This window comes from Portunus trituberculatus, chromosome 42, assembly GCF_017591435.1.
Source record: "Portunus trituberculatus isolate SZX2019 chromosome 42, ASM1759143v1, whole genome shotgun sequence".
Classification (NCBI taxonomy): Eukaryota; Metazoa; Arthropoda; class Malacostraca; order Decapoda; family Portunidae; genus Portunus; species Portunus trituberculatus.
Genome location: NC_059296.1, coordinates 30272844 through 30291495, shown reverse-complemented (window position 1 = coordinate 30291495; position 18652 = coordinate 30272844). Strand labels below are relative to the sequence as shown.

The 18652-nt window shown below is 43.1% G+C and overlaps 1 protein-coding gene and 1 long non-coding RNA gene across 4 annotated transcripts in view; one reads left to right on the top strand and one right to left on the bottom strand.

The window, feature by feature from the left end:
- The first annotated feature begins 3784 nt into the window (after positions 1-3784).
- LOC123517422 overlaps positions 3785-18652 on the top strand; it is a 237060-nt gene continuing 222192 nt past the window's right edge. For both annotated transcript variants that reach the window (XR_006678461.1, XR_006678460.1), the window contains exon 1: positions 3785-3915. This is a non-coding gene — a long non-coding RNA (uncharacterized LOC123517422). The remainder of the gene's footprint in view (positions 3916-18652) is intronic.
- Positions 12260-18652, bottom strand: part of LOC123517420 (GATA-binding factor C-like) — a 95605-nt gene continuing 89212 nt past the window's right edge. For both annotated transcript variants that reach the window (XM_045277447.1, XM_045277448.1), the window contains exon 5: positions 12260-14684. In XM_045277447.1, coding sequence (XP_045133382.1) covers positions 14319-14684 — 366 coding nt within the window. In that variant the 3' untranslated portion in view covers positions 12260-14318. The remainder of the gene's footprint in view (positions 14685-18652) is intronic.

Below are 18652 nucleotides of genomic sequence, written 5' to 3'. Positions count from 1 at the left end.
CCCTCTGGCCAGATGCCACATCTCGCCACCACGTCAGTGTGTTTGATGCAGGTTATGGATGGCAAGGGTTACTACTGCTATTTTCAGTGATCGGTGCTTGTACTGAATAAAATGACAACATATGAATTTAGCCTGACAACCTTCCTACAACCAATTAGCTTAAGAGTTTCATTTCCTTAGTATTCATAAGATCATGAGAGGAAATCTTGCCTTGTAAAATATTGTTTCGAATATGAAGAAAATTGCTTGCACGACGTAGGTTGCTGGATATGTCTGAGATTAACATACCTTCTCCCTTTTTACTCTAATGTGAGTTTCTTGCTTCGAATTTAAATTTCCAAGGAGTGAGGTCCCAATTATTGACCTTCGAGAGGCGGCATTGTCATTTTCTCTACAATTCTTTAAACTTGAATCATAGTGACACGGCAGTGTGTGTGTGTCTGCTGAATCACAGTGACGTGGCAGTGTGTGTATGTGTATGTGAGTGAGTGTGTGTGTGTGTGTGTGTGTGTGTGTGTGTGTAGTATTACTAATCATTTACTTCCATACCAATTAATGTCTTCATGTCTTCATGTAACTTCTGTTGTGTGTGGCTTGTTAATTTATGAGAGAGAGAGAGAGAGAGAGAGAGAGAGAGAGAGAGAGAGAGAGAGAGAGAGAGAGAGAGAGAGAGAGAGAGAGAGACTTAACGAAAATATACTTGTCCCAAAAGAAAGCAGCGAAAAAAAAGCACAATTTTTTTTAAGAAGTATCCAGGCTGTTTTTTTTTTTTTTCTTTTTTACTAATGTGTATCTGGTATCACATTTGTATTGGTTGTGTGGCAGCCTGTATGGTTGTGTGGCAGCCTGTATGGTTGTGTGGCAGCCTGTATGGTTGTGTGGCAGGCTGTATGGTTGTGTGGCAGCCTGAATGGTTGTGTGGCAGCCTGTATGGTTGTGTGGCAGCCTGAATGGTTGTGTGGCAGCCTGAATGGTTGTGTGGCAGCCTGAATGGTTGTGTGGCAGTCTGTATGGTTGTGTGGCAGCCTGTATGGTTGTGTGGCAGCCTGTATAGTTCTGTGGCAGCCTGTATGGTTTTCGGATCATACATTTAACTAATGGCGTAGAATCTAATGAAGTAAGGTAATTCTAGTTGAGTTATTATATGGAGGCTTTCAAATGTATGGCTAATGATTTATCATCTATCAATTTACTCATTCATCAATTTGTATATGTATTTAATTTGTATCTACACTTGTATATGTGATTAAATCAATGTAATTTTATCGGAATGAGTCTTTCAGCAATCTTTGATGATATTTATCTAGAAATTGTGACCTTGTACAAAACTAAGCGTTGGTGGTTCCTGAGGGAGGTTGCCAACGAAAAAAAAAAAGACATGTAAAAGTAAGTGAGGCTCGAGTGAACTGACATTGCCTTATGTAGTGTAATCTTATCTCCATGTTGATAGGATGAAGTATATAATCTACATCTAAGAGGAAAATGTAGGGCTCTCGCTTATTTATGTTCTCCACATGATGTTAATTACTATTAGCTGTTTTTATTAAAATTAGTTATATTCTCTGCGTGTCTTGTTTAACGAACCTACAGGTAGAATGTCTATCGAACGTATATATAGAATGTCTAACTTAATTTAACTCTTTTAGCCTCAACTTTTCAGAGCACTAGATATCCCACAGTAGAACATAAGAACATAAGAACATAAAAAAGAGGGAAGCTGCAAGAGGGCGCCAGGCCTACACGTGGCAGTCCCAGTGTGTTTACAACTACCTAATTCCATCTATCATCCCCATCCATGAACTTATCTAATCTCCATATTGACTCAGCCCTGACTACAAGAGCATTGAGTTCCTTCCATTCATCAACCACTCTGTTTGAAGAACCAGTTTATTCCGATTTCTCATCTAAATCTGAACTTTTCAAGGTAAACCTATTATTTCTGGTTCTGTCCTCGCTACTGATACTAAGAACTTCGTTCATGTCCCCTTTGTGAAAACCCTTATATCACTTAGATACTTCTATCAGGTCTCCTCTTAACCTACGTCTGTCTAAGGAATGCATGTTAAGTTTCTTCAGTTTTACTTCATAGTTAATATCCTTTATTCCCAATATCTATTCAGTCATCCTCCTTTGCGCTGATTCCTATAAATCTATATCCTTCCTATAATGTGAAGACCAGAATTGTACCGCATAGTCAAGATGTGGCCTGACCAGCGCCAAGTATAGTTTTATTATTATTTCGGAATTTCAGAAACATTGCTAGTAACAGTACCTATAAGGACATCCCTAGAGCATCCCTAAAAGAAGAGAACAAACAGGTGAAAAAAAAAAAAAACAGGCAAACTTAAAAAAAGAACACAGCAATAAAGTACTAAGAGCAACTTTAAACGACTGGACAAGGCCGAGGAGCCAATGAGGTTTGTGCACGGACACCACTAGCGACAAGAGAGAGAGGAAACACAAGAGAGATGGCAGGAGGAAAAGGGAGAAAACACACAATACCGCCAAGTAGATTGCAGGAGGGAGGGAACTGCTAATGTATGACCATTTCTAAAAATAAGAGTTGCTTTGCGCCAGTCCACCACTGCGCTAGATGAGCGAGTCTCTACATTAAAACAGATTTAAGTGATTTACGAATTTCAACAGTTAGCCATAAAATATTTTGTTCTCTGTGAAAACGCAAGGAAAATGGAAAAACGGAGAATAAATTAATGCAGATAATATAACGCAGAAAATGTGTAGCAAAAGGATAACTTTCGCTGATTGCACACAAGGAACATAAGAAAACATACAAAATAGCAAATAGGAGTCGATACAGTGGCAAATCTCACAACCACAACCAGACCGAGACTTTATCATTCTTCCAAGCTAAATTAAATAATACGAAATTCATTACCTGCCAAGTGTATATTAGTTTGATTAATCTCTCATATATAAAAACTTTGAACGTACATCATGTCAGTTGTCAGAATTTAAGATCGAAGGTGAGAACCGAACCGAAAGCAAAAGCAACTGTGCCGCAGTCTCACTCTCGGGACCTCGCGCCGATTCCGTCAGTAGTGTTTGTTTACAATGTGGCGGTGGAGGTGGTGATGGTGATGGTGGCGGCAAGGGAAGCTCATAAGGAAAGACAATGAGCTTGCGGTGGTTTTAGTGTGACGCTGTATGTGTGACAGCACTTCTAGCGGCATAAGGGCTACGGAAAGTGAGAAACATCACAAACTGGTGGTCCAGTGAGGATTATACAACCACTTGTTGACAGAAGACGGCTGATGATGATGATGATGATGATGATGATGATGATGTGTGTGTGTGTGTGTGTGTGTGTGTGTGTGTGTGTGTGTGTGTGTGTGTGTGTGTGTGTGTGTGTGTGTGTGTGTGTGTGTGTGTGTGTGTTTGTGTGTGTGTTTGTCTGGAAACGTAATCACGAAGCTTTCTTAGCGAGTATTTGTTATGAAACCTGACATAGGTAGAGCGAGATGGTGCATTCATATCATAAACTGTGCATATATATATATATATATATATATATATATATATATATATATATATATATATATATATATATATATATATATATATATATATATATATATATATATATATATATATATATATATATATATATATATATATATATATATATATATATATATATATATATATATATATATATATATATATATATATATATATATATATATATATATATATATATATATATATATATATATATATATGCGCATCTTAAATTCAAGCGCGATGCTACGTCAGTGTTCGCACGACCTCTCCCTCCCGTATACTTGCAGAGGTTCGCGACCACAGTCGCACGTGAAAGGGCCATGTGACTTCCTGGCCACAATCTTGCTTCTGACATTCTGAGGCTATCCTGCAGCTGGCAGCAACCCGGTGATGGTGAGTACAGTATAGCAGAGTTTATTCAGCTATGTTGGGCTAGTTTTTGTTTTTAGGTCCACGATGATCCATTGTTTTAAGATGTGAAGACCCTTTAGGACTGCTCGTACATGATACAAATTTACTTCAAATCTCTCTAAACTACTAATTTTCAGTATAGTATGAACTTTGTTATTTAAGGTCGAGGCTCACAACAGCCAACTTAATGGAGCAGTGAATCAAACAAGGGAACCGTGACGTAGCTGTGACGTCACTACCTCCATGTTCCTATGTGCCTCTACCCTCCTCAATATCCGCCTCCCCATCGACACCCTCCCCCCCTTCTCTCTCTCTCTCTCTCTCTCTCTCTCTCTCTCTCTCTCTCTCTCTCTTGAAAATACTGGTATTGCCTTATACCTTATACGTGTGAAATTGAAGCACTCATTATGTGGTAGTGTTCTGATGAAACAGTTTTCTTAGCAATATTTGTAATTAAAATGACATCTACATTCCTGTCATTTTTCACGCCGTTATTGGCTAAAATTGCCTCTGACGTGTATCTTACGTCACTTTTTCCACTCCGTCATCATCATTTCCTTCTCGTCCCACATATATATATATATATATATATATATATATATATATATATATATATATATATATATATATATATACAAATTTTTTAATGAACTCTTGTGACTAACAAAGACTGTATGGAATTGAAGCTAAGATACAAATGATGAGCTCTTTAGCTTTTGGAATTGTTTTAATTAAAGTGAAAGGCGTTTTATGAGCCGAGATGTTTACACTAGTTTCCCCACAACAATCCTTTTTCTCTTTCATGAATATTTTACTTACGTTTTCTTTTCTTTTTAACAATAAACTACTATATTCTTGGCACCGTATTCTACTACATTTTCTCACATCAAAACTTATTTGACCGATCATGAAGGTTTTCAAGTTCTTTGTGACCATTAGCCACTTAAGCACACACTGACTTACTGAACACTTGCTTGTCAAACATGCTTTAGTAACACAGTGTTATGCAATCGGCAACCATATTGTTGCATGATGTCTTATTTGCAAACAACTTTTAAGGATTTTTCTTTTTTTCGTCCTACAGCCATCGCTAAACCTCACACTGGTCAGAGTTTACGAAGTCTATTTTCAATTTATTTTTCTCTGTTGTAAGTGCATGCAAAGATATTCATTATGTATTTTTGTGTAATATTGAGAGTCGTTGAACATCGCAGTGAGAGGGTTAAGTGAAAGAAGCAGGGATATATATGATAGAAAAAAGAAAAAAAAAAAGAAAATGATTGCTACATATTTACTTATGCTATAGATTCAAAGGTGTAATGCCTATGGACTGCACTAGGGTCATTAAGGCAGACATGTCAGCTGTGGCCAATTCTTAGCTACGGTTGAAGAGAAAGTACCACCAATCTCACTGAGCACTTCTGTGTGTCAGGATCGAACCCGTGCCATCGAGACAAGGAACCGACTCCTTCACCACGGAGCTACCCAGCCCCCCCTACAACTACGTTGGAGCTTTCACTAGAAACTTTTGACTTATATGAAGCATACAACGTGATTTAGTTTCAAGCGTATTTTCCTGGTTCTTGTCATTGTTTAACAAGGATTCTGCATCATCAATGAGAAAAAATAAAGATCTGAATGCGAATACTAGTCATGCTTGTGGCATTTAGTAATAATTTCATTAAGAGAAGAAACTGTTCGTAAAAACGCGCTCATATGTAGATTAACTGCTGTAGTTACCAGACGAAGTAACTACCAAAGAAACACAGTTTAAATTGATTAAACTAACTGACTAATTACCAAAAGTAAATAAATGCTTTAAAGCTAGAAAAGCACGTGGCTGCACCACTGTAGAATCTGACGGCGTGTTTCAAGAATATTTTCCACCGGAGTGAATGAACAACAGAATCTGTCTCCGCGTGACCCAGAATCAGGAGAGAGGAACGGGATGTCTTGATAAATCTTATTCTTTCGTGTGCATACATCACTTGGTGGTGGTGGTGCTGGCTGTGGTGGTGGTGGTACTAACTGTAGTAGAAATTGTGGTGGTGACTGTAGCAAAGCCGAGGTATTTCCCCAATGCGTATCCAGGAAGCTTGATTGCCATTATTTTTTTTATATCAGACCCACGTTGTAATAAAAGTAGTAGTAATAATAATAATAATAATAATAAAACCAGGGTAATGGAGATACTTAGGCATAATGTGATACAGCAGCGCTACCTTCCCGGATGTCAACTTGTTTTGGGGCAGATTTTTTTGTCTGTTGTTGGTAGTGGTGGTATTCTTGGCGTTGTTGTTGTTGTTGTTTTTATTATTATAATTGTTGTTATTACTGTCATGTAAATCGTCATCGATGTAAGCACTATCAAAATCATCATTATTACCATCACTATATGACTGATTGTGTCTATATATGTACAGTGGGTGGCTTGAAAACACACACACACACACACACACACACACACACACACACAGTGTAGTGGTTAGCACGCTCGACTCACAATCGAGAGGGCCGGATTCGAGTCCCGAGAAGCGGCGAGGCAAATGGGCAAGCCTTTTAATGTATGGCCCCTGTTCACCTAGCAGTAAATAGGTACGGGATGTAACTCGAGGGATTGTGGCCTCTCTTTCCCGGTGTGTGTTGTGTGTGTTGTGATCTCAGTCCTACCCGAAGATCGGTCTATGAGCTCTGAGCTCGCTCCATAATGGGGAAGACTGGCTGGGTGATCAGCAGAAGACCGAGGTGAATTATACACACAAAACACACACACACACACACACACACACACACACACACACACACACACACACACACACACACACACACACACACACACACACACACACACACACAGCCTTATATTATCGCGTAGTCCCCCACCTTGATGGCCACCATGCTCCTGCTTCCACACCGCGGCGCGCATCGTGGCAGTCACACTGACTCATTAGCGGCATGTGTGCAGTGCAGGGATGTGTGACGTAGGGAGGTCTCAGGTGGCGTGTTCCCTGTGGCCATCAGATAACAGTGATACCATTGGCTGATGAAACAATGACTCCTGTATCATGGAGCCAATCGGAGATGAGAGCAAGATTGGCCAATCCCAACACGCCTGCAACGCCCGGTATGCGTGGCGAGGCCCAGAATGAGGTCCGGGATGCTAGGAGACGCCGCGGGGCTGCCACCGATCAAAGGCATAGCAGCGCGCATCACCCCGACAAATAACCCTCGTTCTGAAGGAGCTTCTGGGTATTTTTGTGCTGCCGCTGGAGGCTTGCATGTCACTGCCTTGGCGGTGGCTTGGTAGGGCCCTCTCTGGTCTCTTCTGTCACGTTGCTCCCAGTCCTCTCTCTGTCACTGCCAGTCATTTATGTGCTCTCTCGTTCCCGTTATTTCGCATTACAAGGCACCACACGGCTGAGGCTGAGGTCAAGGTGGTTGGTTGCTGGGCGGCCTTCGGGAGAGTGAATGTCGCCTGAGGAAACCTGGTCTAGGTACCCCATCGCGTCCTCCCGGAAGCCAAGGTGGAATGTGAATAGCCTTAATCACTCGACCAAGGCAAAAACGATGAAACTGTGAGCTGGAGAGTAAGGCAGTTAAAAACTTAAAATACTCATTGGGTGCACATGGTTGTATGGCCTTACCCAAGACTGTGGAAACGATAAGTTGTTGTTTACATGGCAGTTGTGAGGTACTTATTATCTTCGCTCTTAGGGATAGGAGATGAGGAGGCAGGCGATGCTTATACTCGTATGAATGTGATGAGAGATGTCTTCACGATCTTTGTAGATACTAATGACGCATTACTTTCTGCACGTCATCTGTCTTAAGATAAATATGATAAATGTCCATTTTCAGTATAGCTAATCCGATACCTTTAATAAGAGAGAGAGAGAGAGAGAGAGAGAGAGAGAGAGAGAGAGAGAGAGAGAGAGAGAGAGAGAGAGAGAGAGAGAGAGAGAGAGAGAGAGAGAGAGAGAGAGAGAGAGAGAGAGAGAGAGAGAGAGAGAGAGAGAGAGAGAGAGAGAGAGAGAGAGAGAGAGAGAGAGAGAGAGAGAGAGAGAGAGAGAGAGAGAGAGAGAGAGAGAGACCGAGACAGAGAGAGAGAGAGAGAGAGAGAGAGAGAGAGAGAGAGAGAGAGAGAGAGAGAGAGAGAGAGAGAGAGAGAGAGAGAGAGAGAGAGAGAGGGAGAGAGAGAGAGAACGCAAACACGCATTCAACACATCATACATCGAACAGATAATAGCTGGACAAAATTGAAGAACCTTAATTAATCGCCCTATGGACTTGGTTTGCCACCTTTGTTACACCCTTTACTCCAGTTTAATATCTAATTTTTGCCCTACGCTGGATTCATAAATACTGATGCTGCTGCTGGATGATGATAACGATGATGATGATGAGGAGGACACAGCTTTCAACCAGGATTCTTCTGTGGTGTCCTTTTCTTTTCATATCATTCTGTTAGTAGTTCTAGGTTAGGTAATTTTGTGACTAGCGCAAGATCCGTTGTGGCCTGAATACCTATGTAAAGCTATGCGGTATTCTAAACATTGACGGTCTTACTAATATTTTCATGGTGCTTCTCTCACAGTGCCGTGGGAGAAGTAGTCATGCAGCCATTCACTCCTCACGTCCTTTTCGCGAGTGTCACCCTCTCAACCTCTCACCCTCAGCCAGCCAGTCCAAGCTGCTGTCACCGTCTTGGGTTTCACTGCCTCAATTGTATCAGCGATTGAGATCTGATCGCCCCGCATCGACAGACTTTTTTCTTCGCTTTTCACAGTAGTAGGTAGTGCCCGTCTTAATGGGAGTACCATGCAGGGGTGGGTCTCTCTCTCTCTCTCTCTCTCTCTCGTTTATAGCAATAGAAGAAACAATGCAGTAGGAGAACCATTAGTAAAAAACAGTACTAGAAACAAAATCGACATTGGAACATAATTATAATATGAGTAGTAGCAATAACAGTAATAAAAAAAATATTAGAACTAACAGATCACAACAGTACCACCACCAACAGCACTCCACATAATGAACTTATCCTTCCCAACTGGACACATCCGTACCGCCAATATACATCCTTGCCGCCACTCCGCCAGGCACCAGAAGCCAGAGCCAGTGACTCCACAACCCGCGGCGTGCACGCATGAGCGCTTTTACCCGGCCCCGCTGAACGACAATTAGCGGAGCACCATCCAATAAACAAGAGTGAGGACCTGGCCGCCGTGTGGAGCCAATAGGAGAGCAAGGGTCCTGATGCTCCGCCCCTCATTAGCCGGCCAGGAGTCAATACCTACCGTGTTCGCGGCGGCCGGAACCATGTAGCGGGAGGCCTGAGCTCTACCGAGGGAGGAGCCCCAGCTGCAGGAGGAGGAGTAGGAGGAGGAAGAAGGGAGGTGAAGGAGGTGGTGGAGAAGTAGAGTATTAAGGATGATGATGATGATGAGGGTGAGGATGAGGATGAAGAAGAGGAGGAACAGAAGGTGGATGAGTGTGACCAAAAAGTAGATAATATGATGATGACGATAATGAGAGGAATATGTAAAGAAGCAATAACAGGAGAGGAAGTGAAGCTAAATAAAGTGGAGGGGGTAGAGTGTGCATGTGGATCAGAGAGAGAGAGAGAGAGAGAGAGAGAGAGAGAGAGAGAGAGAGAGAGAGAGAGAGAGAGAGAGAGAGAGAGAGAGAGAGAGTTAGGGGGGTTAGGCAGGCTAAGAGGCGAGGGAGTGTCAGTGTCAGTGGTAGATGAAAAGGTTCCTGGTTTGCAGTTAGAAGCAGTAAGAGAAGAATGAGTGATTTGGGCAAGGAGACGGACGGTGTAGGGAACTGTATGAGAAGGTATGGTGAGAACTGCTATATATAGTACAGTTATTGTGTGGTTAGATTAAATCACGTTAGGTTAGGTTACCTTAAGGATAGAGAATGAATGTAATGATAGGTTAGGTGGAGTTGGCTACATTAGATTAGATTAATTTTTCGAAGTTGAAGTTTGAAAAGAATGGATGTGTAAGTCAAGTTGCATTAGATCTAATAATTTCAAGTCAAAAATAATAAAAAACTTTTTTATTCGTGATAAGGGTAAATTAAGTTAAGGATGAATTAAGTTTGGTTTAGAATAAGTTAAGTTACAGTCAGAGATACGTTTAGTTCACTTAACAGGATAATGATATTGTGAGGATAGAGTAGATTGCGTTGAATCTATCACTGCAATATGTGATATTATCATAAGCATCAATAAGAAAGAAAAGATTGGATAGAATGCATTTTACAATATACAGATGGCTGTAGAATGAGAAGAAATGTCCCAGATCAGAGTGGTATATTTATGTGTTCTAAGTTGTAAGGTTATGTAAAAGATAATGAAGATTGTGGATAAAATTACAAGAAGAGTTTAGAAGAAAAAGTACTAGAAGAGGAGAGAATGCATTCACTGGAATGAAGACAAAGATAAAAAGTAACTAGATGAGGGAAAAAGATAAGGAATAACATAAGTCATTTGGAAGGAGATAGAAGAGGCACAAAATGTTCAGAGCTAAACATAATGAGGAAAGAAGACATTGAGTGAAGAGGAAGAATGTCAGAGAGAAGCAGGTAGGAAGGAATAGGAGACGTGTAGTATAAGAAAGCTCAGGTGATGACACAAATATAAAGAAAATATACAGTTTGGTGAGGACCATAGAATATAAAGACAGTGTGTAAAGCTCAGGTGCTAAGACATAATGTAAACCAAGTCTGAGATGAATTAGGTAGAAGTATAAAATAATATAAATAAATAAGTAACAAGCAATATGTTAACCAATAAGACCCCTTGATATGCCACATTGTTTAGTTAAAAGTAGGTGTAAGAGGACAAAAGATAAAAGTAGCAATAGAGAGGATGATAACGCAACGACAATAAAGGAAGGAAGAAAGGAAAGAATTGTGGAGAGGAAGAAAAGGTTTGCAATGGAGGAAGAGGAAGCCGAGGTGTAGAGAGGAATATATATAGTATAGTGAGATAGGGGATGGGAAAATGAGTATGTGAAGAAGAGGAAAGGAAGGAAGGGGAATCATACACTACATAAGAATACCAAAAGAACTCTTAACTTGTAATAGATTTAAACATGCATCTATTACTACTACTACTACTACTACTACTACTACTACTACTACTACTACTACTACTACTACTACTACTACTACTACTGCTGCTGCTGCTGCTACTGCTGCTACTACTACTACTGCTACTACTACTGCTGCTACTGCTGCTACTACTGCTGCTGCTGCTGCTGCTGCTGCTGCTGCTGCTGCTGCTGCTGCTGCTGCTGCTGCTGCTACTACTGCTACTGCTGCTAAGACTGCTATTACTATATTACTAACAGCCACTGCTGCTGCTGCTAATAGTGCTACTTCACTGCTACACAACTACCACCACCACTACCACCACTACTGCTGCCACCACCACCACCACTGCCACCACCACCACCACCACCACCACCACCACCACCACCACCTGCCACCACCACCACCACCACCACCACCACCACCACCACACCACCACTGCCACCACCACCACCACCACCACCACCACCTGCCACCACCACCACCACCACCACCACCACCACCACTGCACCACTACCACACACCACCACACACTACTACAACAACCACAACCTGACCACAACAACAACAACAACAACAACAACAACAACAACAACAACAACAACAACAACAACAACAACAACAACTACTGCAATACTGCTGCTGCACAACAACTGCTGCAACAACAACAACAACAACAACAACAACAACAACAACAACAACAACAACAACAACAACAACAACAACAACAACAACAACAACAACAACAACAACTACTACTACTACTACTACTACTACTGCTGCTGCTGCTGCTGCTGCTGCTGGTACAACAACAATATAAACAACAACAACAACAACAACAACAACAACAACAATTACTACTACTACTACTACTACTACTACTACTACTACTACTACTACTACTACTACTACTACTACTACTACTACTACTACTACTACTACTTCTACTACTTCCACTACAACTACAAAAGGGCGTGCGTAAGAACAGTACATAAGAGTCAGGGATGAAACGGGAAGAGGAAATGGATTTAGGAGACAAAGAAGGATGATAGAGATGAAGAGGTACATAGGTGTGCAGGGGAGGGGGTGGGGGCCGGTGGATGAAATGCATGGACAATGGGAGGAGGATAAGTGGAGGGCGTGTGGAAATACAAATATAGTGATCATGTGAACAGTGATACCCTAAACAGTTACTGATGACCTTAATTGGTAAACAGAGTCGCGGTTCATTATACAAATCTTTATTAAATCAAAACATAAATACTGTGATGCCATTTCTTCTATACACATTTTATTTAGATTTTGTGTTCGTTGTGATTTTCAGATATCTTTTTTTATATTTTTTGTCTGTTTTGTCACGTACGTACTTCACAGGCGGGATGGATGCGGGAGTAAAAACTATTGATGGGAAAGGGATGTAAATTTCTTTTTTTTTTTGTTAAATCACAAACGTTGTACTTACGAGGTGGTGAAAAATGTTGTCACAGTGTTTTTAAGGGTTGTGGGAATCATGACACCAAGGGAGATAAAACAAAATTCATTTAATATCTTCATCCGAGGACTTGACGCAAACAACAGCGGAGCGATAAGGCAGAGCGTTGGAAATTCCTTGGTTTAGTCTGGTGGTGACGTTGGATGGTGGTCACATTGGCAATAATAATTAATCAACAAGAGTCCTCAATGTTAGGAGCTCAAGAAAAAATAACATAAAAAAAAAATGTATTGCACCTCAGTGCTAACGAATGTGGTGTTCCCCATCACTCTGTCCCGTAACACCAAAGGTCCTGTTGTAAACATTGATTCCTTTTAAGAGAAAGCAGCTTCCTCCTTTACAGTAAAACGTTACAAGAGTGACATCAACGCGGTGCACTGTGCGCTGTGTGGCACGTCAGCGCTGGGCAGCATGGGCCTCGCGGGGCGCCGCAGTGGCCCGCGGCGAGGCCGTGCTTGGCTGCCACACGGGCCCGGGGCAGGCGGTGTGCCGGCGTTTGCTTCACAAGACATGCAAGATTCCTCTCAATGCTATTTATGGTTAAAACAAATGAGACACTTTACAGAGAAAGCATCGTCGCGCACTACATAAATATTCCAGAAACCACAGAAACGTCCATTACCCTGGCCAGGAGTGACAGTCCCCGAGTGGTCACCAGCAGAGGTGAAGGAGGCGCCTGACAGGCCAGTGTGAGCCGCGACGCCGCGCCCTCCCAGTGCATGTTCAGGTATTGAAGAGTGACACCAATGCCTGTACAAGGTATTGTATAACAAAGCAGAATTACTCTAACGGACTAAGTTAACTTATTTGTGAAATTCATTCAACATGTGGAAACGTTTGGCCAGGGTAATACAGTAAGGAAACACGTTATGATAAAAATAGCCGACTAGTAATTATAGAGATAAACAAATTTACATTCAGTCACTTATCTACACGTCGCCCGTTGTGCTGAACACACCACGTGCGCCTTCTGACAAACAGTCGCCCCAGGCCGGGCTGGGCTGCGTCCTGTTCATGTTTTACAAGTTATTTATTGTTTAGTAGATACTACTAATATCAGAAATCGACTTCAAAAGCCCGGGGTTAATCTGAGTTTTCTAAAACTGGACTTAAAAGTCCAAAGTTGTCACTGTGCAGAGTAGAGAAGAGAAAGGTGAGGACTGCACCGCCCGCCGCCAGCTGCGGGAGCCAAGTGAGATGAGACTCCACTTTGCGCTGAGGGTCCAGTCCTGCGGCACACCGCGTGCCGGCAAAGTGGTTAGGATTCCCGCGGTCACCTCTGCTGAGGGCGAAGCAGCCGGGCAGAAGACTTGGTCCTGCAGTCCTCGAGAGACCAGTCCTGCCTGTGTAGCTCTCCTCCAATAAATAGTGACCTCAGTAAGGTAATAATCACAGTGTCAGTGGAATGAGGTGAGTAGTACGCTGGAGTATTGAGAGTGTAGCGACACACCCTGGACACACTGCCTATCACTAGCACCTGAAAGACTTGGACGCCGGCTGGGCTGTGCTATTGGTCCGCGCGACGGCTGGGAGCACCGCATCAGGTGGCACCTGACGAGGAGGGCAGGTGGGAGGCCATAGACCCGTGGTACCCACTGCTGAGCCCTGTGTCCCCGCAGCCTGCTTGTCCTAGCCCGCCCCTCCCGCTCTGGGAGGGGTAGAGGTGGGCGCCGCTGTAGGAGGGCTGCTGGTCCGCTGCCTCCATTGGCTGGGTGGCGGACGTGAAGGCAGCCATGCCCTCGCGGCTCAGACTGGCAAGCAGGCTGCTGCGGCCGTCGGCGGAGGCGTGTCCCTAGGCCATCGCACCCACTATACTGTTCGATGACGAGAGTCCTAAGCTTGACGCGGAGGGGATCTGGATCTGTGAGGTGGAGGAGAGGCCGAGCCCGACGCCTGACATGGCGGACATGCCGTGCATGGGCGGCGCCGACATGAAGCCGCCCGCCATGGAGGAGCCGTGCATCTGGCCGCCGTACATGTAATGGGACATGGAGCCGAACCCGGAGCCACCGGTGCCGAAGCCGCCAAAGCCGCCCTTGTCCAGGGGCTTCAGCATGTCCGGGAAGCCCAACATTCCCTTCTTCTTCTTGGACTTGGAGCTCAGCTTGCGGTTGCGGGTCTGGATGCCTTCCTTCTTCATGGACAGCGGGCGAGGCACCTGCAACACAACACTCATTAGTAACACAGGCGATAGACTCTTAATCACACTGGTACCAATTACTCTTTGTATTCTAGAACTATAATATTTTATTGCCGTTTCACGACACCCACCCGTGTCACCCAGCCGTCCCATCACGCTCGTGGGCAGCCAGCCAGCCACGCCGCAGTCTGTCTCGCCTACCCGGCCAGCATGGCGTCACCAGAGTGATTACCTTAAAGCATCTTGCTCGCCGTAACTTACTCGTCACCCATACAATATCCACATTAACTTTAAAGCAAGGAGGTCAACATGCAAACATTCAAGGCATAGATGGACAAAGCTCCAGGTGCTGTGCTGAGAAGCCTGAACGCATAAGGAGTAGTGGATCGATCCCCAGGCTGTTCCTCGGCCCGGCAGTCTCACAACCTCGCACCACCTGAGGCAGGAAGGCGTTTGCCTGGCCGCAAGGCTTCCCCAGGCGATCACAAGGAACACTGAGCACCACGAGATGGAGCGAGAGGATCGAGGCCACGGCCATAACACACCATTGCGTCTCTCATCCAGCCAAAGTGCGGCGCCTAATGCTGTGCGGAAGCTCTCGGCCACGCTCATCTTCCTGATACGTGATTGGTCGATGGATAACAGGTGGTGGGCCGCGATTGGAGGAGAGATAATAAAGGCGGGGGCCGTGATAAAACCAGCGATTGTGGCTCTTCCGGGGAGGGGCGCACCGCCCCCTTTATGGTGCAAGGGATATTAATGGTGGGGGAGGCAAGAACGGGGGTTTCTTTATTGTCTCCCGTATACTTAGGATATAAACCTTTCGATTTTATTGTACAATTATCCCACGCATTACGTATGAGTGGCGAGGTCAAGCTAGTGTGTCCCGGGGGAGAGCCGCGGCTGTGTCTGGCAGTCTGGGCTGCGATGTGCACTTATAGGGAAGGTGCAGGGAACTTCACACGGAGCAGGATCGGGGAACACACACCCACTCCATATAATAAGCGTCATGTGTGCTACCCAAAATTAAATTTGGCGTTTTTAGCAACAAGTATATTGATATTATCGAACAGACATGGTCAATAGTCGGGTAACATCTTTCCGATGTACAAAGGGATCCGAAATTTCTAACTTTGCAATCTGGCAAGAATCTATTAATTGCCATATTTTATACGCAGATTGCCAGATCAGAGAAGTAAGAGAGAAGGTGGAAAACACAGTGGAAGTTACGGCCGTTTGTTAAGACTGTAACATAAACTAAAAGTATTAAACCTTGTTTAAGTGTTTATGTACAATCTGTTTCTCATGTTCTGAAGTTAAGAATGCCACAGACAATTTTACGGAATGCTACGTTTATGGGAGTGACTCCAAAACTGTCATATGGACCATTTGCATAACCCTGTGCCATTATTATCCGCAAACGAATGTATTCAGTAGTAGTATCAACTTGCAATCAACCTCTAACCTCTGAATTGGTGGCCTGTTGACCGTTACCTTAGTGCGTCAAGTAATGCCTGTATTTTCCTGGTTTATTTCAGGATGTGTGTGTGTGTGTGTGTGTGTGCGTGTGTGTGTGTGTGTGTGTGTGTGTGTGTGTGTGTGTGTGTGTGTGTGTGTGTGTGTGTGTGTGTGTGTGTCTGTGGTGTGAGTGTGAATGTGTGTGTGTGTGTGTGTGTGTGTGTGTGTGTGTGTGTGTGTGTGTGTGTGTGATTACTCCTGCAGTATTCCTGCATTATAAACGTGTATCTGCATACCATCTAATAGAATAGTATGTGTGAAACCGGTACCGAAAATAAAACACTCTTTTGTGCATTACAATATCTCATAAATTTCTTCAGAGCGTAAGCATAATGTAAGCAAAGTAAGTTTTCGCAGATGGCACATTGTTATTATTACTACTATTACCCTAATTATTGTGTTATTATTACTACTATTAACCTCATTATTGTTGTTACTGTTGTTACTGTTGTTGTGGTTCCTTTCTTTCATTCAATTAATTTTTTTTTCAGTATTTTGCATTTTCCTTTCATTCATTTTTTTTTTCACTCCTTCACTTTACATAAAACTAATTGACTGTGTATGAAACCAAAGTATTGTGAGCACGATCTTGTGTCGTAGCGCGGCAGCAGTGAGGCGGCGCCCAGAGCTGGAAACTTACCGAACACACACACACACACACACACACACACACACACACACACACACACACACACACACACACACACACACACACACACACACACACACATGCTTGGAAAACAGCTCAAGTCTTTGCACATATTTTCCTTATCGCGTGTGTCAAGAAGCGGGAGGCATGTAAGGAGAGAGAGAGAGAGAGAGAGAGAGAGAGAGAGAGAGAGAGAGAGAGAGAGAGAGAGAGAGAGAGAGAGAGAACAACAATAGTAACAAGAAAACAACAGATAGAAGAATGTAGCAAAAAAAAAAGAATAAAAACAATAACGATAAGAAGAAAAAGAAATAAAAAAAAAGAAAAGGCAAAAGGAAAACAACAATAATATCACCAAGAACATAAAAAAACGAAGAAAAGAGGAAAAGACAGTGACAGAAAGGGAACAAAGAAGGAAGGAAGGAAGGAAGGAAGGAAGGAGAGATGGAAGGAAGGAAGGAAGGAAGGAGAGATGGAAGGAAGGAAGGAAGGAAGGAAGGAAGGAAGGAAGGAAAGAACACCACTTTTAAGGAGGTTGCATTTTCCTTGCGTTCTTCAAGCAATGATCAGAGAGAGAGAGAGAGAGAGAGAGAGAGAGAGAGAGAGAGAGAGAGAGAGAGAGAGAGAGAGAGTCCACACAGAAAAAGGAATACAAAAGTTACAAAGATGCTGTGTGTGATAAATCTCTCTCTCTCTCTCTCTCTCTCTCTCTCTCTCTCTCTCTCTCTCTCTCTCTCTCTCCATCTATCCATTCATCCTCCCATCTATCCATTAATCCATCTTGCTTTCTATCTACTTATCTATTTACTTATCTAGATGTGGAGAAACAGAAACAGTGGCAGTAGAACAGGAAAACATAGAGAGAATTACACACCATAGAGTAACAGACCATAATTTGCACATAAGCTGCCATCACACCAAAAAAACTCGTGTTCTCAAACTCTCTTGTGCTTCACTTCACTATTTCAAAAAGGCTTTTATTTAAATCTGTACGGTTTTTTTTTTTTTTAGTTTTTTTTTCCTTATGATTCTAGATGCTAAGTAACTAGAGAACTGGAGAAAGACCCTTGAAATTTCCTCTATAACTTACAATATATTCTCAAACACTTCTGTGCCTCACTTCACTACGGTTTTTTTAAGGTAATTCTTTTTATGGTTGTAGAGGCTGAGTAACAAGATTTCTACAACACTAACTGAAGAAACACTCTTGTAAACCTTACTAATCATCTCTGTGGTCCTTGTAAATAGTCGTGGTGAGAGAGAGAGCTAAGCGTTTCTGAATGCGGGCCTTTAGAGCGGAGGCGAAGGAGCAGCGCCATGTAGAGAAGAGCAAGAAGGTCTCCCTCGAGTTCCCCTCAGTGTCACCACCTACAGAGGACTGAATTATCGTGGCCGGATATTTGGTGAATTAGGAGAGTGCAGGCGAGCTCCGGGACGGCTAACTGATCCTCGTGGTGTGCAATTATCCTCAGCGCTCCCTGTTATTACCGCTGTGTGTGTGTGTGTGTGTGTGTGTGTGTGTGTGTGTGTGTGTGTTGGGAGGGTGGGTACCATGTGTGTGTATACTCGTACGAATGTTCTTGATATGAAGGTATGTACGTGCGTGTGTGCGCGGAAGGGAGGAAGGAGAAACTGTGGAAGGATACCGTATGTGTGTGTGTGTGTGTGTGTGTGTGTGTGGGTGTGGGTGGCTTGATAGATGTTCAGACACACAACTGCATGTAAATAGATAAACGGTATCTTAATTATTCAGCATCTAAAGTAAGATTTTACAAGTGTTTGGTAATCTTAACCTAAGAAGTTCCCAGAAGTGATGACA